Source organism: Taudactylus pleione, unplaced genomic scaffold (assembly GCF_031769625.1).
Source record: "Taudactylus pleione unplaced genomic scaffold, aTauple2 ptg000019l, whole genome shotgun sequence".
NCBI classification, from domain to species: Eukaryota; Metazoa; Chordata; class Amphibia; order Anura; family Myobatrachidae; genus Taudactylus; species Taudactylus pleione.
The window spans coordinates 38,767,099-38,792,085 of NW_028284421.1; the positions used below are offsets into that span (position 1 = coordinate 38,767,099).

Genomic DNA, 24,987 nt, shown 5'->3' on the forward strand with positions numbered 1-24,987 from the left:
ACAACGGAAAGACAATGGCAATGCTGAGCTCTGTAGTACAACTGATAACCTGTATCAGAACTTGAACCGGAACACGAGCAGGAATGTAGCGAGGTCCACAGCATACACAGGCACAGCGGGGATCTGGCAGGAGTCCAAGGAAGACCTGAAAGTAACGTTGCACAGACAATGAGGCATAGTTAGTAACATGCTTGTGATCCATAGGAAGTTCAGAACATGTGACCCAAATAGAATCAGGTTTGGAATAATAAGCAATCAAGGAATCCAACAACCTGATGACACCTAAGAAACATATGATCACTTTAACTCTCTGCACACTGCATGTGATGAACGCCAGCAACCAGGATAGATCCTTCAATGACCACAAAGGAACATTGGCAAGTGTAGTGTGTCTTTATGTACTGAAATAGTTAAAGTCCTGACACCCAGATCTTAATTGTCCCTTATTAGTTAAAACTTGAATTTCCCCATGTCATTCTATGCATTCCCAGGAATTGTTTTATAACGTATTTCAAAGAGTTTACTACTCCCCCCACAGACAATACTTGATGGGAATGTCCACTTCTCATGAGTGCCTCTGCTGCCGAGCACCCAGGACAAATTGTTTTCACTGTCTCTGGGCATGCCCTCTAATACGACGCTTCTGTATCCAGGTTAAAAAAAAATTCTATGGATCATCTACTGAATTATCTGCCATTTACAGCATAATGGGCTATTTTTGGTATACCGGAGACTCAGCAGGTTTCTAAAGGCTCCAGAAAACTGCTACTAGCCATTAGTGCAGCTGTGCGCAAATCCATTCTACAGGAGTGGATTCTGTTACCCCCGCCCTCTTTAAAATTATTTAAACAGAAAATCCACCACATTTTTCAGATGGATTGGTTGGAGACAACTTTGAATAAAGACAGACTAGTTGCTACATTTTTTCACTCATGGGAGAGTTTCATCTCCATCCTACCAATGGATTTCCAGAGTCGAATTAAACACTCACTTCATAACACAGAATGGTATGAGACAAGAATTCTACTGTGTGACCCTCCCATATTACTAGAGAACTAGCTCTTCCTTGATAGATTGTCTATCGATTTTTTGGCTCTCTGGGTCCTAGGTGGAATATATCTCCAAGATATTAGCTGGGCTATGGTATATCCGCCTGTGTCTATAGGAGAACTGCCGCTTTATTTATTTGTAATTTTGTATTCTGTGGTGTGGGATTACGGACGCATTTGTATATATACACCAATGTATCCTTTATTATATCGAACTGCGATTGACTATTGTAATTTGATGTGATGCTCAAATAAAAGTGTTTGAAAAAAAAATATTAGTTATAGGCATCAGAGAGGCTCCTATACTATATTTTCTTGACATACGCATGACCTGTTCTAAAATGCGCCGAACGGGTCCTCCATCATCGCATGCAGTACCACCTAGTTGCAACATGATTAACATGCCGCCACTATATGGGGCAGCGCTGCCTGTGATTTCAGCAAATGGGGTGTACCTCCTTTCAGGGAGTGCAGAGGCCCATGTCTGCGTCCTGCAACTCAGATTTACTGACCTCCCAAGTAGACAGGAAGTGTCCAATCTGAATAAACTTAGACTTACTCAAATGGCTGATGCTGCAATCATCGCAACAATGTGGATCCGATCCTGTGTCTTCGGACGTAGGAATTAGATTGGAGATGCCGACAGGAGGCGTCTTTTCATATTTTTGTATAGCAGCTGCCTCCATCTCTGAATCAGACCCATGATGTACTGTGTGTGGCATGTGTCTATAAAGGAAGATGAAAATAATTTTATTTTCTCTTTTTCCCCAAAGCTATCACTGCTTTGGTGATACGGTAAAAGTGTAGTGTATGGTGCCTCAGAGGATGGCTCTCTATATTTGGAATACTGCATATATATGGCCTTTGTTTTCTGTGCCTCTAGGTGGCTATCTCCTCTGGCTTTGTGGTCAGGCTGTCTCTGAAACACAAGGGGCTGAGAAAATTGCCAAAGTGTTGGATGATGGGTCTGCTCTGCAATGTTTCCGAAAGATGATGGAGGCACAAGGGGTACAGCCTGAAATAGCCATGTCTATGAGCTCCAGCAGGTCACAGTTCAGAAAAGCATCTCACTTAGAAGAACTGATGGTGCAGAGAACAGGTGAGCAAGTTTGTCTGTGCTCATCTATAGGTGTTTAGTATTTATCAATATGTGCATAAATGTATGTCGTTTAGAGATGTGAGGTGTGGTTCTCCAGAAAACCAAATCCAGATCCAGATAAATTTGAGTCATGTTTCGATTCTTCCTGTGGTTCGGAAATCGGATTTGAAATACAAAATTTTGGGTTTGGTTTGCAAAAATTACATGATTTTAGCAGTTTTTAATTTTTATATTGTTTTTTGGCAATTTAAAAAAAAAAACACCAGAACCAAAACAGCTAAGAGTGATTTTGCAAAACCAAAAGAAGATGAATCCAGATCCAAGACCAAAACACGGAGGTCAGGGCACATCTTTAATGTTGTTATACTGTATGAATGTTACAATACTTCTGCAAGGTGGCTACTGCAAATAATAAAGGTGTCTTGTCAGTTTGTGCCATTTTGTGCTACATACCAATTTTTTTAAATGTACATAATTTAAAATATTTAAAATACTGTATAGGTTATTAACAGCTATAGATTCAGAAATAAAAATGTTGACTACTTGTTTATGAAAATTTCTTGTAGCCATGATCTATTCACAGCATGTTTCAGGTGAGAGATAATGTAATCTGGGGTTCCACACGAAACAGATAACATGAATAGATCACAAATATAGACTATGTACACCAAGGAAGAGTCACATATTTTCCCATGATTACTGAATTATTGACAACACATCAACTAACCCTTGTTGGAACTTCCCCAACTTATTCATCCTTCCGAATGTAAGAGCTATTACCATTATGTAGGGTCAGGGCCATAACTAGGGTGGTGTGACATGTGCCACCACACTGGGCACCGCAGGGCAGGGGGGCTGTTCGGCAGTGCCTGTGTTTATAATCACTCACTTATAGCTTCCTCTTCTTGTATATCCCCGGCATCTCATGGCCACCCCTATCTCCTCCATGGCCGAATCCCCCTCCATCTGGCAATATCCCCAAGCACCATAAGTCACATTTCCTTTATTTAACGCACTCATTTCTCAATACTGTCATACCAGAGACTCTAACCCATCACCTTTTACATGGCAGTCAGACACCTTACACATTCAGTCGGTCATCTACACTGGCTGCAGGTGCAGCTTCACCAGCGCTCTCCTCTGGAGCTGATGAGATATACTCTGTATCACTGGATCGATGGATTCATACTTTGTCAGTGGCACTGGATAACAGTGGTACACAGGGTTTGGTACCATTTCATCATTGCACGGGACAAATCAGACTTGTTATGCCCCTACCCGTGAGGCCATGCCACATTTTTAGATGAACTCCTCATGTCCCTCTTTGAAAAATGAATGGAAGGTGGGGGGGTGGGAGTCACCAATGCTCTTTCTGTCCAAAGGCAGCCTAGTTATGGCTGTGTGTAGGACAGAACTTTAAGCCAGGACAATGATTAGATACATGTGTTTCACGGTTTTACTGCAGTTACTCTACAGGCATGCTGCTTAGTGGTGCTCTGGTTTTTATATACAACAGACATGTGAACTAATTGCTCTGAAGCCATGTATGAATAATTCAGTAATCTCTGTATGTGCTTGCTGACCTAGTGACCCTTCAAATACTGCATTTATAATAACAGGTTTGCCTTGTGTCCATGAAAACATGTCCCCATTCTATTTCTGCTATACAAGATTTGTGTATACAACATTAACCTTACATGAAAGAATCCAGTCCCAAATTCTGAAGTAATTCTGAAATACTCATAATGGTATTTTTCCTAGATCCATTTTTCATTACAGCATTTGGCCTGATGAGCATGCATGAATAATGAATTGGTTATTTATAAAACTGCTAAATTTATAGTTTTACTGTGTTCTAATTTAAGGAAATCTGCCCAATATTTCTTTGCTGGTCTCAGCATCACTAATACAAGTGTTTTTAGGAGCCTATTCAGGAGTTCCGTGAGGGGGTGGAGCATGTACTAATTACTTGTGCCTGGGCTTGTCTGAGAGGCTTGAACCAACCACTGAGGAGGAATGCCCCTCTTGTGCACTTGTATTTTTTATATATTTAATAAACAGGCATGGCCACGCCTCCACTTACATCCAGATTAAAACACAGATAAACTGGTATAACATGACATAATATGTAATTGAAGACCTTTTAACAAGTGCAAATCATCCACTCCACAGTGAAAAAGTGCATGCATTTCAGATATGAAGTGGAATTAAGGCATTAAGGTATCTATGAACTTAAGGCCTTATTCAGGTTGTATCGCAAGGCTGCGTTCGCACGCAGGAAGTTGATGTTTGCATTCTGCGCATGCATCGCAGTGCGCGAACTAGCCACTGTGGTCAGGATGCATTCAAAGTGGGAACGCAGTGGAATGGCAGATTGATTGACAGCAAGTGTCCATTTGGGGGGTGGTGAAGGGGAGGGTGGTGGGGGAAACGCAGGTGTGCCAGTGCGTTTGACCACCGTTACAGGGGCGTGCATAATTAAGCGCATACGTAGCCAGAGGACTAATTGGCGACAAGAAGCTTTGCAGGTTGTGAGGCATGTCAAGCTCAACCACAACTCAACCACAACTCTGCGTATGGGTCCGATGTTATCGATGCTTTCGCTGACTTGCGGATGTATGTAATGGGAACTGGGCGGCTTTATAAGCTGATGGACGTCTTGGTATAGTGCTGCGATTGCTGTGCGATAGCATTCATTAGCATCTTTTTCAACAGAAAGGTGTGTGCGAACGCACCATTGTGATCCGTGCTGAATAAGGCCCTTAGTTTGAAGAACAGGGCAGAAATAAGATTGAATTTTGAGAGGGAGATTATAATAATGAGATAAGGTGTGGGTGCAGAGGAGGTGCACAGCCATTTCCATGCTGGTTGGGGGCGGCACCTGGTAGGCTGTATCAGCAGGGCACAGGCAGGTAGGGCAGGGCACATTTCGCTGCTTTAAAATTGGGCAGGGCACGGCGCCCTGCTAAAACGGCCTAGCGGGCAGACTAGGTGGTATTGGGTAAAAAATACCTTCACTCAATTTTTGCCAATTCTCCTTTTTTATGTTGGAGATTGCGTGGGCAGAGGAAAACCCTGCTGCACAATTGGTGGTCATGCCTTAAGCTAGTCCCATATTGGACCAAAGTCATTGCTCTCAATATGTAACTAGTATTCAAATTCCCATCTTACCCCTCTATCCTACCAAGGCCCATACCAGATACACTAGACACTTGCAAAAAGGTGGCAAGCATATTCTCAATGCAACTAAGGGCCGTATTCAATTGCAGGCGAAAAGCCGTGCTCGTCGAAAAGTTTTCGCCGATGACGTCATTTCACCAGTTGAAGACTTTCCGAAAAATTCAATTGCAATGACTTTTCGCCTAAGTGGAAAGTCAATGCATTCAGGTAGGCGAAAAAGATTCGCCTTTGAATGCAGGTGGAAAAAAGTACAGATTTGTGGTTTTGGGGTGCAAAGTTGCGGGAACCCCCGTGCAGTTAGGACAGTCCCCCAAAGGAAAACTGCATCAAAAAAAGTTTAAAAAATCTTTAGAACACTCCAAAAAAGTAATTTAGATTTGTGGGCGAAAAAATGCAAAGTTGGGGAACAAACATAAAAACTAGCGAAAAAGACTCCTGGGGGGTCACCAGGTGTTTTTTATTTTGCAGGTGTATTTTCTGTGATTTTTAAAACTTCACTTTAGCAACCCATTTTCAGGTACCCCAAATTTGCTGGGACTAGTTATTTTGATGAAAAAATATTGCTAAAATCTGTTCTTCACCCCTTATGCAAATACGCTAATTAGCACCTATTGAGACCATTTAAGTACACCAAATACCTTCAGCAGGGCTATTTGGGGGTATCCATACTGATCCCCCATGTCAGTGCATCTTTTGGGGGTTGTCTGGCTGATTTCCCCAAAACTGACAGCACTTTTCACCTGTTTGAGTGTCGCTGGGTCCCATTTTCGCGTCCCTTGGAATTGAATAGGGAGAAAAGCGATACCTCTCCGGACCCAAAACGAGCGATGTAGGCGGAAAGTGCACAGGCAATTGAATATGCCCCTAAATGTCAAATCACTCTCCTGGCAAGCTACAGATCTATCTTCATACACTGCCATAGTTGATTGCGTATGAGCCCTGTTACATAATAGTCTTTCAGAAAAACTTGGTCACTTTGGACTGATCACTTTGAGGCCAAACCACCCTTGAATTCAGTTTAGTACAGCTTTACTTTTTTCCTTATAAACCAAAAGCAAGCAGTCATTCCTAAACATGTACAGCTGTGGTAATTAAAAAAATAAAAATAAACATTCATACCAGGAACCAGAATGCAAACCAGTAAATATTATTCTTGTAAAATATCGCACATAAGTGCAATAGTGCAATAGCTAAATAAATCAGCTAATAACAAAGGTGGACCACCTGACTCATTTACAGTACCATCAACTGGATTTTGGATCCTTTAAGGCAGGGATGGGGAACCTCAGGCCCAGGGAGCCGTATAAGGCCTGCGGAATCATTTGGTCTGGCCCTCAGAGCTTTTTTCTGCCAGCCTCAGCTGGCTCGCAGGGTGCCTAGAATGGCACCCTGCAGCCAGAATCTATACAGCAGTGCCACCTGGAGCGTCCTTCGGATGCTTCAGACGGTCTCACAGCTATCCCCTTACAGCTCCCACGGAGCATCCTCAGGATGCTCCGGGCATTGCTGTAATCACCGGCGATTGTGGCCCCGCACCATGTGACGTCACACGGAGGGGGCGTGGTCTGCACCAGGCCCTCGAATAACATTATATATATAAAAATGGCCCTCGGCAGAAAAAAGATTCCCCACCCCTGCTTTAAAAGGATGTACTAAGGGTTCAAATGGACATTTGACTGCCGAGTTTCACAGCTTGACCCATCTGAACCAGATTATTATCATATATAGTGCCTGCTGTTTTTTACTCCGCTAATAACTGACTGATGGTAATTAAGGTTTTTTTTTCTTCAGTTTTATAGCTTCACACTGATTTTTATTATATACAGTATTCAACTTCTCAAACTGTTGGTTGTAACATTTTGATGTAATTGTACAGTAAATTATTGTATCCATTTCATAGGAGAAGTGAGCATTGCTACATTGGATAGTTTGTTATTAGCAGATCTATTTACACTTATGTGTGTTATTTTATCAGAATACATTTTTGGTGTTTGATTTTTATCCCTGGAAAATATATACGGTATATATTTTTTTTAATTTCCAGAGCTGTACATGTTCAACGCTGACTGATTGCTTTTGGTTTATATTTTTCTTCCAAGCTCACACATATTACTATTACTATTATATTTGTTAGCATTATTTCATCTGGTTCTACACTTCTACACTCACTCACTCATAACGTATAGTGTTGTTTATCAGGCGCTGACCTCCTGTACATGTATGACTATTAAGCTCACACATAGTTTGCCACAGTCTGTAGTATATGACGTTATGCTGTGGTTTTAGTATGATTTCAGTATTATTTGAAGTTATTGACTTATTGAAGCATTGGGAATGGTTTTCTTTACCACCTATATTGATTTTGTGCCTTGCCTGTTTCATTCTAGCAGCGATCTCCCCCTTTCTTCATCCTTAACCTATTCGTCCATATGGTCAACTTGTTTTCTCGCTCTTTTCTGTCTACCTATGTTAGGACTCTTGTTGGACTTGCCTAACGTGCTTTGATTCTGCTTTGAATGTTTATGCCCCTCTCCGCCCCAACTACCCTTGACTTCTGCTGATGCTATCCCTATAAAAGTTGTTTTCAGTCATCCTAATATTTATTTGTAATGGAGAAAAACAAATTCTTATTAAAAAAATAAAAAATACAGAAGAGGTAAAGCATTACATTTAATAGTTAGAATTCTGTCCTCCAAAATTACTACATTTACAGCACCAAAATATGTGCTAAAGGGTCCCTTCTCATCCCATGTTTAGACTCCATTCTATATAATGACAAAAGGTATAGAGTTAAATACCAGACAGTTCACTTCTTTTATCCACTGACTAATGTGATGTGGTATCAGGTTCCTGTTCCTACAATATATGACAGTTTTAGATATTCATGGTATAGATCTCGACTATGGTGCTCCTTTGAAAAACATGTGATCTTCAATCCATATAAAGATATCCTCTTGATAATGTTTACATCATAATTATTCCAGATATTCTTCTATATGATACAACACCACAAGAAGAGAAAATAAACCTAGAAATAGTGCATCACTGCATATTACAGTTGTTTAATAATAACACATAGAAAAATAAAGTTAAAACAAAGGCCATCCATATGACCATAAACATCCCCTTTTGGTAGAGTGCCTATCGGCTGTAAAGAAGGTATGTACATCAAATAATCTAAATGTCATAGATACATCAGACAATAGCAGGCAAAAGTTTGTCCCCAGTTCACAAAGGTAGCAAACAACGGTTCTGAATTTAGCAGGGAAGTCCCGGGTCGGATGGTCCCACTTAGCGTGTTTCGGATACTCTGGCCCTGATTCAGAGCCGGACGCTCTGACAGAGTGCTCGCTCTGAATCAGGGCCGTCCCTCCTAGTTTTTGGAGCGGCCTCCTGGCCGCTCGCATAGCTGTGGGTGACCACCCACAGCTATAGCGAGCGGCCAAAATGATGGTCGCGATGGTCAAGACCATCGCGACCATCGGGCTTGCGACAAGACCCTTGCGGTTGGGTCTCGCTGCCGCAAGCCCTGGAGTGCTTTTGGCTCTATCAGAGCCAAAAACACTCCCACTGACATCACTAGTGATGTCAGTGGGGCCGGCCCCAAACGGTAGGCGTTCCCATGGGAACGCCTCAGTCTGGGCAGTCACACCCACCAAAGGGGGCATGCTGTCAATCACCATCGACAGCACTCCCCCTTTGGTGCGAGACCCATAACAACAGCTTGGCCGTCGTTATTCGGGTCTCGCGCATGCGCACGACGGAGCCGCCTCCATCGTGCGCATGTGCACTTGGGCAAGATCGACCCGCTTGCGAGCGCTCCGCGCTCGCGAGCGGGTATGAATCAGGCCCTCTGTCCTTTTTCAAAAGTGTATCCAAATTGCGTCTAATTCGCACCGCACATGTGTCTTGATGGTTATCGCCAGGAGAGGCAGATTGAATTTGGACGCAGAGAGAGGCAAATTTAGTGGATGTTTCTAGGAGGTAACTGAGGGGTGGCTAGACAGATGCGGGAGTGTCATGGCCAGTATCAGCAGCTTTTTCCACAGTTGCACGGACACCAGCAGCCATGTTCAGACAGACATTCTGCCCCACAGGGCTGGTGCAATGTCCGATGATGTGTCTTTGTACGCACAGGGATGGATTAGGGCCACAGCCAGTGGGCGTCTCAGAAGGAAACCTATCGGCTACGGCATTCGCATAAAAACAAAGTCGCACTGGAATACAGTCCACCTCTGTATCAGCTGTATATGTGCACATTTTTAGATGTTATTCTAAATATAGAATACTATATGTGCATATTTATAGATATACTCTGAGTACTGTGTGTTTATGAGGAGCCCATATCAATCTTGTCATAAACGGTCTCCAATTAATTGCAAATTTGGTTGATCTTTTCTTGATTTGAGATCTTTGCAAAGTTTAACAGGAGAGTTCGTGAAGATTCCAGGATGCTGCTGTAATGAGCTTATGTAAGGTGGGAAACTCTTAAGGACAACCTTTATTATATTGCATAAATCAATATATTGACTCCTCTGGTCAACAATAACAAAATAATATATATTTGTATTCCAGATGCAGCTGAAGGTAAGACTGACACCATCTGCTTTGTTACAGGCACTGTAGAGTTGATTAAGGCCAGACCAATTGCTGAAATCCTAAGAGGACTTGGAGCTGGGAGAAGCAATGCAACAGATGTCATTAACCACAGCATTGGGGCAGAACTTCTTGTAAGAGTAGGGCAACATGTAGAGAAAGGTAAGAAACATAATCCTAAACAATTCCTAGAGTTTATTAGACAGTCAATTTTAACATGATTGTAATGCATTTATAATGTTTTTGTGATATCAGTAGTCCATGACTTTTGAAGAGAATATCTTAAATATAATTTATAACTTATAAGTATTGTACATACTATACATACTCAGTGGGCACTTTGCGCAATGCTGAACACAGATTTCCAATATCGTGAATCTGCGCAGGACCCGTTCTGCGTATGTGCAGAACGGGTCCTGCGTAATCACATGTAGCCCCTTCTATGCCTCTGCCTGATTGACAAGGGACGGCCAGCGTTCCCGGAAACGTTCCATTTTCCAGGAGTGGCAAGGCCAGGGGCTGCGCCCACGGACGCAGTTTCCTGGCCTTGCAAACTGGCCAGCCTGAGAAAGCTGAGGCCTACTCAGCTGGCCGGCAGCCTGGCGCCGTCCACCATCGCGACCGATGCTCGAGATGGAGATCTCAGTCGCAGTGCTGGGTTTGCAAGTGCAGCAGGGGGTGTCAGACACCTCGTACTTCATTTGCATATTATTAAGGACGGAATTGCAAAGCTGCCTGTGTGTGCAACTTTGTAATTCTGTCCTAAGCTGAATCGCCCCCTTTATTAGATACAGCTTTCTAGTACTGGGTAGGTCATCCTTTGCGACAGAACAGCCTGAATTATTTGTGGCATGTATTTATCAAGGTGCTGGAAATATTCCTTGGAGATATGGTCCATATTGACATGATAGCATCACACAGTTGCTACAGATTTGTTGAATGAGATCTGGTGACAGTGGAGGCCATTGGTGTATATTCTACCCATTGTTATGTTTGTGGAACCAATCTACAATAACTTTCTGACAAGGTGCATCATCCTGCTGGATGAAGCCATTAAAAGATGGGTATACAGTACTGTGACCATTAAGGGATGCACATCATCAGCATTAACACTCTGGTAGACTGTGGAATTTTAGCGATACTCAATTCAGTTGAGGCAACTGGCATCAAGGAGCTAATGCGTGCCAAGAAAATATTTCTCAAACCTATACACAACCCCCACCAGCCTGAACCGCTGGAAGACAGAATTAATTCATGTTGTTCAAACTAAATTCTGATGCCACCATCTGCATTTTGCAAAAGAAATTTAGATTTGTGTGACCAGGCAACCTTTTCCCAAACTTCACTTGTTTTGTTGAGCCTGTGCACACTGTATCCTGTTCTTAGCTGACAGTTGTGGAACTCGGCATGGTCTTCTGCTGCTGTAACCCCTCCTTCTAACACATGGTTATTTGAGTTACTGTTGACTTGAGTTACTGTTGCCTTGGTTTGCATGGTATACTGTAGTCAGTGAAACAGTATGGCCATTTTCCTGTGACCTCTCATTACAAAGGTGTTTCCTTTACACTCATAGAACTGACAGTCACCGGATGTTTTTTGTTGTGTGCTCATTCCCTGGGAACTGTAGACACTGTTGTACATGAGGAATGTAGTAAATAACCCGGTGGACGAGATGCTGGCGGTCGATATATAGACGCCGGCATCCCACCACCGGGCAAAATGCCAGCGCCACTACCTCTGCACGACTCAGGATAACGGCGTCGGAATTCCGGGGGGGGGGGGTTTAGGTACATCCTGGAGGGACTTAGGGTTAGGCACCCCCCAGGGAGGGCTAGGATTAGGCAGCACCAGGGGGAGGTTAGGGTTAGGCAACTCCCCTAGAGGGCTAGGATGTGGGAAGAGGGGGGGGGGTTTACGTTTAGCTGCCGGTATTTCAATCCCATTCCGTACATGAAAATCCCAGGAAATAAGCAGTTTTTACATCAAACCACCCAGTCTAGCACCAACAATCGAAGATGGGCGTAGAACTGAGCTCTCGTTGACCAGGGGATGTTGTGTTGTGGTTTCGGGGTACTGCACCTTTGTGTGGGAGTACCTTTCCCGCACTGAATACGTATGGGGGTTAGGGGGGGAAGGTGCGCTCTCCCTGCTAGTAGTGGTGATGACTTGTGTGTGTTTGTGAGTGGTGTTGATTGGAATGTTTCTTCTGGTATTGGTAGTTTTTGGCGAGTGAGAAGGAGGGTGTGATTGGGTATGGAGTGTAGTTTGGAGTAATGTGAAAAGGGGAATAAGATAGGCTCAAAATGAGGCCAGCGAGACACAGTAGTTTGGGGCAAAATCTTTTATTGAGTAGTCACATTGCTGCTCTGTTGAGATCCCGGGCAGGTGGGTGGGGTTCAATGATGAGTGGTGATGAGACAGGGGAGGTAGGTGGACCCTTTCATGGGGCTCCTTCCCGTGCGGTTCAGTGACCTTGCACGTCACCCCTGCTGGACCTATGATCGACAGTCTAGGAAGTCTCAAGGTGGGGGGATGTGCAGAGTGGGTTGGAACACCTGTGCGGCGTCCCACGTGTTGTGCGAGTCTCGGCAGTACTTACCTACCAGTAGGTTTTTTGTTATGGTGATGTCGGTCGACGTTGCCGCCGTTGCAGATAGGTTGGAAACTGCAGGTTTGTTGGTGAGCTGGATCAGCGTGTTGCTGGTGTGCTGTAGGTGCACGGCTGTTCTGATTGGTCTGCGGAGGTCAGCGACCAGAGTGTGCAGCTGAGGTTGGCTCTTGGTAGTGCCGCTGGTGGTGCGGAGCCAGAGGTGTGGATGGGGGAGCCGCTGGGAGGCTGGGTTGCAGCGTGTGTGCTAGGACCACCCCTGGGAGGGGGGGTGGTCTGCCCGGGATGCTGATAGTAAAAAAGCCGGGGAGTAGGGGGGGATGTGGAAGGTGTGACCGGGATGGAGCTGGTCACTGGCGATGTTGGCTGTGCGGACTTGCGGCCGGATGTGCGGGGTGCTCTTTTCGCTGACGGTCCCACGTGGAAATGGGTATTGACGGTGGAGACAACCCTGGCCAGGAGTCAGTTGTTGAACACGCCTTGGAGGAGGGGGGGCAAGAGAGGCTGGTCCGGGGTGGAGCCGGTCACTGGAGGTGTGAGCGGTGCGGACCAGCGGGTGGGTGGGCTGAGAGCTTTCTGCACTGGCAGTTCCTGGTGGGGATAGGGATCCTTAGTGGAGGTCAGCCTGGATCGGTGTCAGGTTTGATGTGAGGGTCTCCAACGTGTTTCGGCACAGGTGCCTTCTTCAAGGAGGTGTGAGAGGGTCAATGCTTCTGAGGTTCTTATGTAGTGCACTTCCAGGGGTGGGGGTGTGGTCAGATGACTCACGGGGCCAATGGTGTGTTTGAAAGGTAATGCGGTGCAGGTGTGTGCAGGGACTTGCTGAATGGTGATGCGGTGCAGGTGTGTGCAGGAACAAGCTGGAGTGATAAGTGTAATCAGATTAGGCCAATGGTGTGTTTGAAAGGTAATGCGGTGCAGGTGCGTGCAGGGACTTGCTGAATGGTGATGCGGTGCAGGTGTGTGCAGGCACTAGCTGGAGTGATAAGTGTAATCAGATTAGGCCAATGGTGTGTTTGAAATGTTATGGGGTGCATGTGTGTGCAGGGACTTGCTGAATGATGATGCGGTGCAGGTGTGTGCAGGGACTAGCTGGAGTGATAAATTAATCAGATTAGGCCAATGGTGTGTTTGAAAGGTAATGCGGTGCAGGTGTGTGCAGGGACTTGCTGAATGGTGATGCAGTGCAGGTGTGTACAGGGACTAGCAGTAGTGATAAAAGGTGAGGTGAGGTGATAGTGGTTGGGGGCTGGAGGCGAGTGTGGGTGGGCTGGTTGGAGATTACTTCGTTATAACGGATTTGACTTCGTTGTCAATGTTGAGTCCCCTGGGGGTTAATGTTTTCAGCGTGAATATCCATCTAAGTTCCTCCTTGTTGAAGATTTTGTTATGGTCTCCGCCTCTCCAGTTTTTTTGCATGTGTTTGATTCCTATGAAAGTGGTGCCTTGTGTGCTGCTGTGGTGGTATTCTTTGTAGTGTACGGGTATGTTATGGTTCTCTGTTTGTTTGGTGATGTTTCTCAGATGTTCGGCAATTCTGGTTTTTAGTGGTCTGGTGGTCCTGCCTATGTATTGTTGCTTGCATGGACATTGTATGAGGTAGATTACGTTGTTAGTGTTGCATGAAATGTGTTCTTTAATTTTATACGTGGTGTTTGTCTGTGTGGATGAGAATGTTGTAGTGGGTGTGGTGCTTCTATATTTTAGCGTGACACAGTTGGTACATGAGCCGCAGTGGAAGAAACCCTGTGGGTTTGGAGTTGTCTAGAGTGCTTTGTGTTCGGATGGGGGGGGGAATGTGGTTGGATACGAGTTTGTTATGGATGTTGGGGGCATTGCGGTAAATGACTTTGGGTCTGTTGGGTAGGATACTTGTCAGTTGTGCATCTTCCTTAAGTAAGTGCCAGTGTTTGTTGATTATTCTTTTTATTTGTGTCGCCTGGGTGTTGAATTGTGTGATGAAGGGAACGTGGTTGTCTGTGTTTTGTGGTTGTTGTTTGTATTCTAGAAGTGGTTTCCTATCTTCTAGTCCTATTCGGATGAGTGTGGCTTCTAATGTGTCCGGTTTGTATGCTTTGTCCGTGAATTGTTGTTTAAGTGTCGTGGCTTGTTCGTGATAGTCCGTGAGTTTTGTGCAGTTGCGTCTGATCCGCTTGAACTGTCCTGTGGGGATATTGCTGAGCCAGGAGGGGTGATGACCACTACTGGAGAGAATGTAACTGTTGACGTCTATGGGTTTTTGGAAAGTCTTGGTCTGTATCTGGTGATTATCAATGTATATTTCTAGGTCTAAGAAGTTGCCGGAGGATTGGCTGTAGTTGGTTGTGAATTTGAGGTTCCTGTCATTGTTTTTGATGTATTGAATGAAGTCAAGGAGTGTGTCTAGGGCACCCTTCCAGATGCAGATGCCATCGTCTATATATCTGGTGCATAGGACCAAATTCGCATCCCAGTCATGACCCGTCCATATGTGGGAGTCTTCCCAACTGATCATGAACAGGTTGGCATAACTGGGCGCGAACTTGGTCCCCATAGTGATGCCAATTCTCTGCAATTCTCTTTTTCTAAAGCAAAAGTAATTGTGTGTGAGAATGTATTCAATGCCCTGGAGGATGAATGCGATCTGTTCTGGTTCCAGTGTGTCGTCGTGATTGAGATGGTGTTTGATGCTGTCGAGACCCTGTTCGTGATTGATGATTGTGTATAGGGATGTGACGTCGCTGGTAACTAACCAGTGGTCATCCCCCCAGGTGGTGTCCTCGAGTATTTTCAGTATGTGTGTTGTGTCCTGTAAGTGTGAGCATTGGCGTTTGACATATGGTTGAAGATAGTGGTCGATGTATTGTGATAGATTAGATGAGATGGAATTGATACCGGAAATGATGGGTCTACCTGGAGGGTGTGTCGTGCTTTTGTGTATCTTGGGGAGATAATAGAATACAGGTATGACCGGGTTTGGGTTATGGATGAAGTTATATTCCTGCTTATTGAGGATGCCTGTGTCTAAACCGGTCAGTAGTATGCATTCAGTGTTTGGTTGAACTTGAGTACCAACAATCATTTCTTCACAATTCTCTTGTTTAATCTAAACACTAAGGGCCTGATTCAGAGCCGTTCGCTATTTGCGGTCGTTCGTTCAAAAACAAGGGGTGGCTATTCAAATGATCCGTTCGCAAATTGCAGTCTGTTCACACCTCTAAGTCTGAACGAGCGAGCAAAACATACGCTCGTTTATTTGATAAAAACGCCCCCTGGCCGCTCGCACCATACGTCATGTCCGCTATTTATTAGATTAATCGAGTACATCGTACAGCGTATGAACTGCTCGCTATTCTTGTGGTTGGTTTTTTCAACCGCTATTTTGCGAGCAGTTCTGAGTTAAAAAAAAACAAGTGACGTGGTCAATGACGCTGCTGTATTAATTATGTACTCCCTTAAAACGCCCGTTTTGACCTTTAAGCACGCCTGCGTTCGAATTCCACTCCCCCGTTTTCAAACACCTTCCCCTGTTACCACCCACATACGCCTCATTCTGTCACTCAAAATAGCAGGCACTCGCTATATACCGTACAAACGATTTGCGGCCGCACTGACTGGTTCGCGCATGCGTACTAAAAACCGTACGCATGCGCAGATGTGCGAACATCGCTCGGAACGAGCGTACGGCCGCTAGCGAGCGGCTCTGAATGAGGGCCTAAGTCCATTGACTGTGTCAGCATACTTTTATGCTATGAATTGCTACTAAGCGAAAGTTATTTAATATTAACAAGCTGGCATGCAGGGCGTATTTGTGTAAATTTGAAATTGCTGTTGGTTTCTGTTTTTATGCAGAGGTAAAACTTTTTCTATTTTATTCCCCCTATCACAGGAACACCATGGATCAGGATTCATTATGACAACCCTCTTCTTCAGAACAATCATAGACAGACACTTCAGAATGCTCTTTGTATCTCGGATCGTCCAGTTTTTAAACCTCCATCTCTTATCAGGGAGGTCATCCATTCCCAATTTAATGCCACTGTTCGTAGAGAGGGGGAGATCATCTGAGAACATATACTTGATATTTTATCCTACTTAAATAGTTTTGTAACAAAGTAATACTTATTTTAGTGAGACAATATAGAATATTTTTTAAATAATTACTATACAGTAATTTATAATTATAAAATGCCAAGTAAGACATTAGCATTTAGTACCAGTAGTAGTGAACTCTGGCACTTTTGCATTTCACCACTTAACTGGCTAATATTTAAAAAAGAACGCTCAAAAATTGTAGGTTTTTTTTTTTAATGAGTGAATTAGGTCAAAAACATCTAATTGAAACTTATCCTACACGATTTTATAAACTTTTTTTTTTTAACACAGTAAAAATAGTAATTTGCATGGTATACTGTAGTGATGGCCATCAACAGCTGTACCATCGATAGCCAATGGTTTTAAATTATTGGTAGAAAACCACAGATGGTTTAGCCATTGCACATGCGCAGACTGTGGCCATCGGGCTCCCATCATGAAAAAAATATATATATAATTTTTCTGGTACATTGGGGATAAAAAAAATATCTATAACAAAGATTAGGGAGAGGAGGTTGGGGAGGGAGAAAACAAGCTCTACTAAGCAGATGGGCAGTGCTGAATGTTCCCGGAAGCTGCTCCTCTCTGCAGCCAGCGGGTGTTCTCAGAGGGGGCGGAGGGCAGTGCTGATTGTGAACACCCGGTGGCTGCAAAGAAGAGCAGCCGCCGGGGACCAATCAGCTCCACCCAGCTGCCCCCCTTGAGAACACCCGGCAGCTGCATAGAGAAGTAGCTGCCAGGAGCAATCAATGCTGCCCACATGCCCCCCTCTGAGCACCCAGTGGCCACATAGAGGAGCAGCCACCGGGAACAATCAATGCTACCCACCTCTGTAAACACTCAATGGCTACATACAGGAGCAGCCGCCGGGAGCTGAGGCAGGCAGCATTGATTGATCCTGGCGGCTGCTCCTCTACGTAGCTGCCGGATGTTCTCAAAGGGGGCAGGCGGGCAGAGCTAATGGTCCCGGCAGCTGCTCCTCTCTGCTGCCGTCGGGTGTGCACAGAGGAGGGCAGCCCGTTGTCCACAGTGATCAGGACACACTACCATGAGCTGCAGTTGCTCTTCAGCTACTGGGTGGGGGGTACAGCCGGACTGTCCAATCACTGTGACCAGCAGTGTTCGGGACATATTGGGGGCAGAGCCTGTGGTGCAGAGGGAGTGAAATCAGCTGCTGCTGAACTATTAACTACCAGCAGCCACCGCCCACTGGTCATTTGCCACTGGTTGCATCTGATGCCATCACGCCAGGCAAGTGGTTAAGGAACTGCAACTCTGAACATTCCATGGTAAACCACTGGATATAAATTTGCTTATGACTGTCCATTATCATTATTTTGTTATTTGCCATAAATATGTAACCATTAACACACATTTGTTGTTGTACCATTATGCATGGGAATAAACATAATTATATAGTGTGATTCTGATTTAGAAAAACTAATTACTACTGGTTTAATGTTAAAACATTAAAGAGGATGATTAAGACATGCAGGAAAACAAAGATAATAGAGAACTGCAAAGTTATGTTGGAGATTAATTTCAACAACAACAAGCTGTAAGCGACAGCTAACCAATATAATCTACATCGGGCATGTCAAACTCAAAATACCAACCGGACCGAATATTCAAGGTCTTAAGAGTGTGTGGGCCGCAACAAAAAAAAAGTCTTATATGCAATTTTGAATGTTTATTATTAATAAAAACCAATGCAGTGCCCCCTGTAGTAGTGCCCCTTATGCAATGCCGCCTGAATTTCTGCCCATTATGCAATGCCCCAGTAATGTCCCTAGTAGTACTATCGATTCCTACCTATCTATACCTTCTAACAATTGATTCCTGCCTATACCTTCTAAACAATCTTCCTTCCTATACCTTCTAAAATTGTCGCTATTCAGCGTAATGAGTCGCACAAGAAATAATTGCCTTCAGACTTTGAATGTGGTTCCAAAGCACAAGAAGATATTATTCAATAAAAACAGATGGTTACACGCTGTGATCTAGATACAATTAGCGCAAATCATACAGACCCAAGGTACAGTTGTTACCTACGCACGCGCTCTGGTCCCAGATACCGGCATCAGCAATAGAAACCTCCGTCAACAGCACAGCAAGAAGACTCTTGACTGAGGTCAGAGAGCCTGGTTATGTACCTGAACAGGGATAAGCAATACAATAGGCATGAGCTGGCATCTTCACATTGGTTCCTCTTGAGTCTTTCGTTACGGCACAGTCCATTGGTTCATTCAAATTTGAGAAGTTCAGCCTCCAAGTGGCTCTTTGTGTACTTTTTCCCACCGCATAACTAAGTAATGGACACTACATACAATGCACATTCTATCACTAAATTCCTCATAATTCATAACTTGCAGATGCTTGTAGCGATTTCCCCACCGATAGAACCGGAGATCTGCAAATACACAGCGGATCAGAATGGCACCAAACATGATCTATTTATTATGTGCTAAACCTTAGTTGCAGAAAACAGTCATTTCTTTACATGCTGGCATTGTGAATGAATCGCGTAATAATAACCCTTTTGCGCTACGAAACTATTGCTTTAAGTGTATGTGTGCAAGGGAAAACAACGCTAAATAGCATTGTGTGTCTGGGAGTCTGTGGGGTACTTAGCGAGCAGCGCTAGACTGAAAAGGTATCTTTGAGTGTGTGGGACTAAGTCAGTATTGGTTGTGTAGGGATTTTATAAAGTGTTCTAATGAGTTTCAGACGCACAGCGCGTTTAACTATATTACACTCTCTGCACTATGAGATTTGTGTTAACCTCGCGGCTAGGTGTTTTACTGAGAGTGCAGGGAGAACAGCACTAATTAGCTCTGTGTAAGTGTTGCAGTGTGCTGGAATGTTATCCTTAAGTGTTTTGACTACTGACAGTATGATTTTGAGAAGGATTAATAAAAGTGTTCTAATGCTAATGATTAGCTATTTTGCGTTGTGCACTGTTTAACATCGCGTGTATGTGTTAATGTGAATGCAGGGAAAACACCACTAATTTGCTACTATTTTGCGCTGTTCATATTTAAGTCTGTGGTGATTTTAATGTGCTGGAAAGTCATTTTTATGTATGTTAAACACTGTCGGTATGTGTTTGGGGAAGATATCCCTGTAAAACTGAGCAGGTATGCTGGATAGCACTGTAAAACTGAGCAGGTACTCAGGATATCCATGTAAAGCTGAGAAACACATGAGGAGTCCAACATCCAAACGAGTAAAATCCAAGTGTTCACTAGGTCAGACAGGAGTAGACTGATTTCAACTATTACAGGAGAATCAAAGAGGAAACCCAGTCAGTAATAGCTAAGCACAGCTGCAAGAGCAACCTGATCAGGAGTCAGATTGCAGCCCAGAGCAGAGAGGCCTAGTTTACACAGATAGCTGGTTACCAGGAGACCTACTAACAGAGCTAACATTACCAGGTGTTTCTGAAGTGTGCTTACTTTGGATTCTAGAAATCCCCCACTTCCAGGGCTGGATTGGCCTACCGGGAAGACGGGACAATTCCCGCTGGGCCGGGTGATTCGGAGATGCCCCAAACATCCCTCTCTCTTGGGAGTGTGCGCCTTGTTTCTGATCCAATCACCAAAGGGATCCACGACTTGGATACTGCTGTACACAAATATCCGTGGGAGGGGGTGGGAATGGGTCAATTGACATCAGCAGCCACTCTCTGTTCCCCTGAGTGGCTGATTTGTCCGACAGCAGTCTCTGCTCTCCATTGCCTATGTTTGGCTACTGGAGCAGGAGTTGCAGAGTGATGAGTACACTGGTCAGTGCAGACCGGGAGTTCAGAAGTGGAGCAGTCTGTGCTGCGCTGGCTGCACAGAGCTACTATATGTGCAGGTCAGTCTGGCCGGTGACTGCAGGGATTATGAAGGTGATGGGGGCACAGTGGTAGCAGGGGAGAGGAGAGAGATTGGTCTGCGCAGGCTCTGTTTCACGTGCTGTAGGACAATACCCCAAGACAAGGACAGTGCCTGTCCCCTGAATACATCATACATATACACTGAAGTGCCAAAAGTCATGGGATAGCTGTCTAGTATTGTGTAGGACCCCCTCTAGCCCAGCGAAGTGCAGCAACTCAACATGGCATCGATTCTCCAAGTGGACAGAAGACCTCTGGAGAGATATTGACCCATGCCGTCTGGATAGCTTCCTACAGCTGACTGATATTTGTACTGTAGGTTCAGGATCTTGGGAGCAAATTGACTTCTCCACCACATCCCATAAATGCTCGATTGGGTTCATGTCAGGCAAACGTGGTGGTCACACCAATTGCCAGAACTCTCCAGAATGCTACTCGAACTAATTCTGGACAACTTGGGACTGATGTCTTGGTGCATTATCTTGCTGGAATATTCCATCGTTGTGAGGGTGCCTGAAGTCCATGAAGGGCTGCAAATGGTAATCATGCAATGCAATGTAGCGGTTACCAGTCAATGATGTGTTCAGACGGACCAGCGGTCCCAACCCATGCCACATAAACACACCACACACCATTATGAAACCACCACCAGCCTGCATGGTACCTTGTTGACAACGTGCCACACCTGAACCCTACCATTAGCCCAAAACAACTGGAACCATGACATATAGGACCACGCCACATATTGCCAGTCCTCCAGGGTCCAATTAGCAATGTCATGAGCCCAGTTGAGGCACTGTGCCATGTGTCGTAGTGTTAACAGGGGCACTCTGGTGGTCCCATATCCTATGAAAGCTAAAGAACGCTGCTGGATATCCGTCTGGTAACTCCTACATCGAATGTGGATGTGATTTGAGCCAGTGTCACTTGTCTTTTACTACAGATAATTCTGGCCAGGCACCGCTGGTCACGATCATTAAGCACCCATCTACGGTGGATGGTAATGCCTTCCATGAGGTATTCCCGGTACACATGTGACACTGTAAATCGAGGAATGTTGAATGTCCACATAACTTCATAAATGGAATGTCCCATTCGTCGTGACCCCACTATCATGTCCTATTCGAACTCCTAGAATTCACGTCGCCCAGGGCTGGCGCCACCATTAGGTAGCTGCCTAGGGCCGCCAGATCCTGGAGGGCGCAGCTGAGTCGGCCAGCAAAAACATTCTGGATGTCTCTTAAAGATATATCTTTTTACTAAATGATACTGGCGGCCGCGGCTGGTTTTACCAGCCGCAGCTGCCACTATCTCCACTGTGACTCCGCACAACTCCGGTGTCTGCTGGTCTCATTGACTCACTGTCTAGCGCTTGCATTGGCAACAACCCAGCAGCACTGTCGGTCTCATGACTGACGTGTGCTGCAATCTCTTCCTGTGTCCTCTAATCCCCTTCCCTGTGGTAAATCAGGCTGGCCCCTGAAATTAAGTGGAGGATGCTGAGATGGAAGAGCAACAGGAGCTGTCATGGATGGATTTCTGCTAACATCTAATAAATTTACTGTATGTACCCAATATTTCTATTTACAGATATTTAGGGTATGGAAAATCTAAGAAAGCACTTATGTGTGCAACAGAGGCACGTATGCTCCAGAAAAGGGGGTGTGTCCTTAACACACACACCCTTTTCATTAGTGTAGTGTACCACTCATTATGCCACACAATAGTAGCCCCTTATACACATTATGCCACACACACAGTAATGCCCTTTAAAAGTGATGCCACACAGTAATAAATGTTCCTTACACATTATGCCACATAGTAATGCCCCTTATAACATTATGCCCCACAGTAAAGCCCTCCCTGCAGCCTCTTACGCCCCCATGTGTCCCTTCAGCAGCCTCAATCTCATGATAAGAGATTACATGATGAGAGGACACTCATCTCCATGTGTGTTTAGTGCCCCACCCGGCAGACATCTATGCTGAGACAGCTGCACCGCGCCGCCGTCATTTAAAAACAGATGCTGTCTGTGAGCCAATCAAGAGCTGTGGTGGTTCCTGATTGGCTGCCGGTCGCAAGTTCCATCAGTCTCTCAGACAGTGCCAGATTTGCAATGCCGGTGGTGTGGTGCCACTAATTCTCCATCCATGGATGTCTGCCAGTGTGGCAGTAATCAGCCAGCGGGCTGGCACCAGATCTTTCGCATCATGGACACAATTAGAGCAGCTGTCTCTATAGGGGGATCATTGATCTATATCTATTAAGTGCAGACTCTATAAGAGCAGGGTACACTAGCTAAAATAATACATACAACATTTTAAATGTGAGAGTACAGCCCCCTGTGTCCAGTCTCTACGCCCCCTACCTTTTCTGCATGAGGGCTTGGTCTGACACTAAACAGCAGGTCAGTGTCTGTAGTGTAGCGTAATGAGGATGGAAAGCAAGGGACTGATCTGCAGCCTGATCCTGAAGTCCAATGTGGCTCCAGGATCACACACAGGGCCTGATTCAGAGGCGCTCGCATAAAGCGAGCACTCGCTCTGAATCAGGGCGGCCGCTTGCATTTTTAGTTGTGGCCACCTGGCCACTCGCATAGCTGTGGGTTACCACGCACAGCTTATGCGAGCGGCCAGGTGATGGTCGCGATGGTCAGGACCATCGCAACCATCAGGCTTGCAACGAGACCCTTGCGGTAGGGACTCGTTGCCGCAAGCACCAGTGGACTTTCTGCTCTAATAGAGCAGGAAGTCCACCTACTGACATCACAAGTGATGTCAGTAGGGCCGCCCACAAACGGCAGGCGTTCCTGCAGGAACGCCTCCGTTTGCCAAGCCATCCCCCCGCCCCACCTTCCAAACATCGACAGCCGCCCCTTTTGGATGCGAGTGCTTTTTGCGCTTGCTCCGGGGCTCGCGCGAGTGCACTGCCTAACAATTGACCCGCTTGCGAGCGCATAGCGCTTGCGAGTGGGTCTGAATCAGGCCCACAGTTCGGGAGGGAGAGACTGGGGAGTCCTGTCTGCATTCCCTGCTCTGATTCCCTGCCTCTTGCAATCTCTTCCCCTCCTGGTGACTGGCTACTCCCTATCACATGGAAATATTGACAATATTGCAGGCTGCTGATATGCAAAGAGCCCATCTATAGGAAGCAGAGGTTGCACATCCATGGGGACACCTCCTGGGGACCCACTCCACACTATTGCCTAACACCACTCACACTACTCACTACCAGCACCACTAACACCACCCCCCACTACTCACTCCCAGCACCACTAGCACCACCCCCACTACTCACTCCCAGCACCACTAACACCACCCCCCACTACTCACTCCCAGCACCACTAACACCACCCCCATTACTCACTCCCAGCACCACTAACACCACCCCCACTACTCATTACCAGCACCACTAACACCACCCCCCACTACTCACTCCCAGCACCACTAGCACCACCCCCACTACTCACTCCCAGCACCACTAACACCACCCCCTCTACTCATTACCAGCACCACTAACACCACCCCCCACTACTCACTCCCAGCAGCACTAGCACCACCCCCACTACTCACTCCCAGCACCACTAACACCACCCCCCACTACTCACTCCCAGCACCATTAACACCACCCCCACTACTCATTACCAGCACCACTAACACCACCCACACTACCCACTCCCAGCAGCACTAACACCACCCCCACTACTCACTCCCAGCACCACTAACACCACCCCCCACTACTCACTCCCAGCACCACTAACACCACCCCCACTACTCACTCCCAGCACCACTAACACCACCCGCCACTACTCACTCCCAGCACCACTAGCACCACCCCCACTACTCACTCCCAGCAGCACTAACACCACCCCCCACTACTCACTCCCAGCACCACTAACACCACCCCCATTACTCACTCCCAGCACCACTAACACCACCCCCTCTACTCATTACCAGCACCACTAACACCACCCCCCACTACTCACTCCCAGCACCACTAGCACCACCCCCACTACTCACTCCCAGCACCACTAACACCACCCCCCACTACTCACTCCCAGCACCACTAACACCACCCCCACTACTCATTACCAGCACCACTAACACCACCCCCACTACCCACTCCCAGCAGCACTAAAACCACCCCCACTACTCACTCCCAGCACCACTAACACCACCCCCATTACTCACTCCCAGCACCACTAACACCACCCCCCACTACTCACTCCCAGCACCACTAGCACCACCCCCACTACTCACTCCCAGCACCACTAACACCACCCCCCACTACTCACTCCCAGCACCACTAACACCACCCCCATTACTCACTCCCAGCACCACTAACACCACCCCCACTACTCATTACCAGCACCACTAACACCACCCCCCACTACTCACTCCCAGCACCACTAGCACCACCCCCACTACTCACTCCCAGCACCACTAACACCACCCCCCACTACTCACTCCCAGCACCACTAACACCACCCCCACTACTCATT

At 45.8% G+C, this 24,987-nt stretch overlaps 1 protein-coding gene across 1 annotated transcript in view; it reads left to right on the forward strand.

The window, feature by feature from the left end:
• The window catches only part of TYMP (thymidine phosphorylase), a 73,081-nt gene extending 55,051 nt beyond the window's left edge, over window positions 1–18,030 (forward strand). Inside the window, exons 9-11 of the mRNA XM_088447245.1 lie at window positions 1,933–2,148; window positions 9,946–10,086; window positions 16,401–18,030. Of these exons, the coding sequence (XP_088303371.1) occupies window positions 1,933–2,148; window positions 9,946–10,086; window positions 16,401–16,579 (536 nt within the window). The 3' untranslated portion in view covers window positions 16,580–18,030. The remainder of the gene's footprint in view (window positions 1–1,932; window positions 2,149–9,945; window positions 10,087–16,400) is intronic.
• The last annotated feature ends 6,957 nt before the right edge of the window (window positions 18,031–24,987 follow it).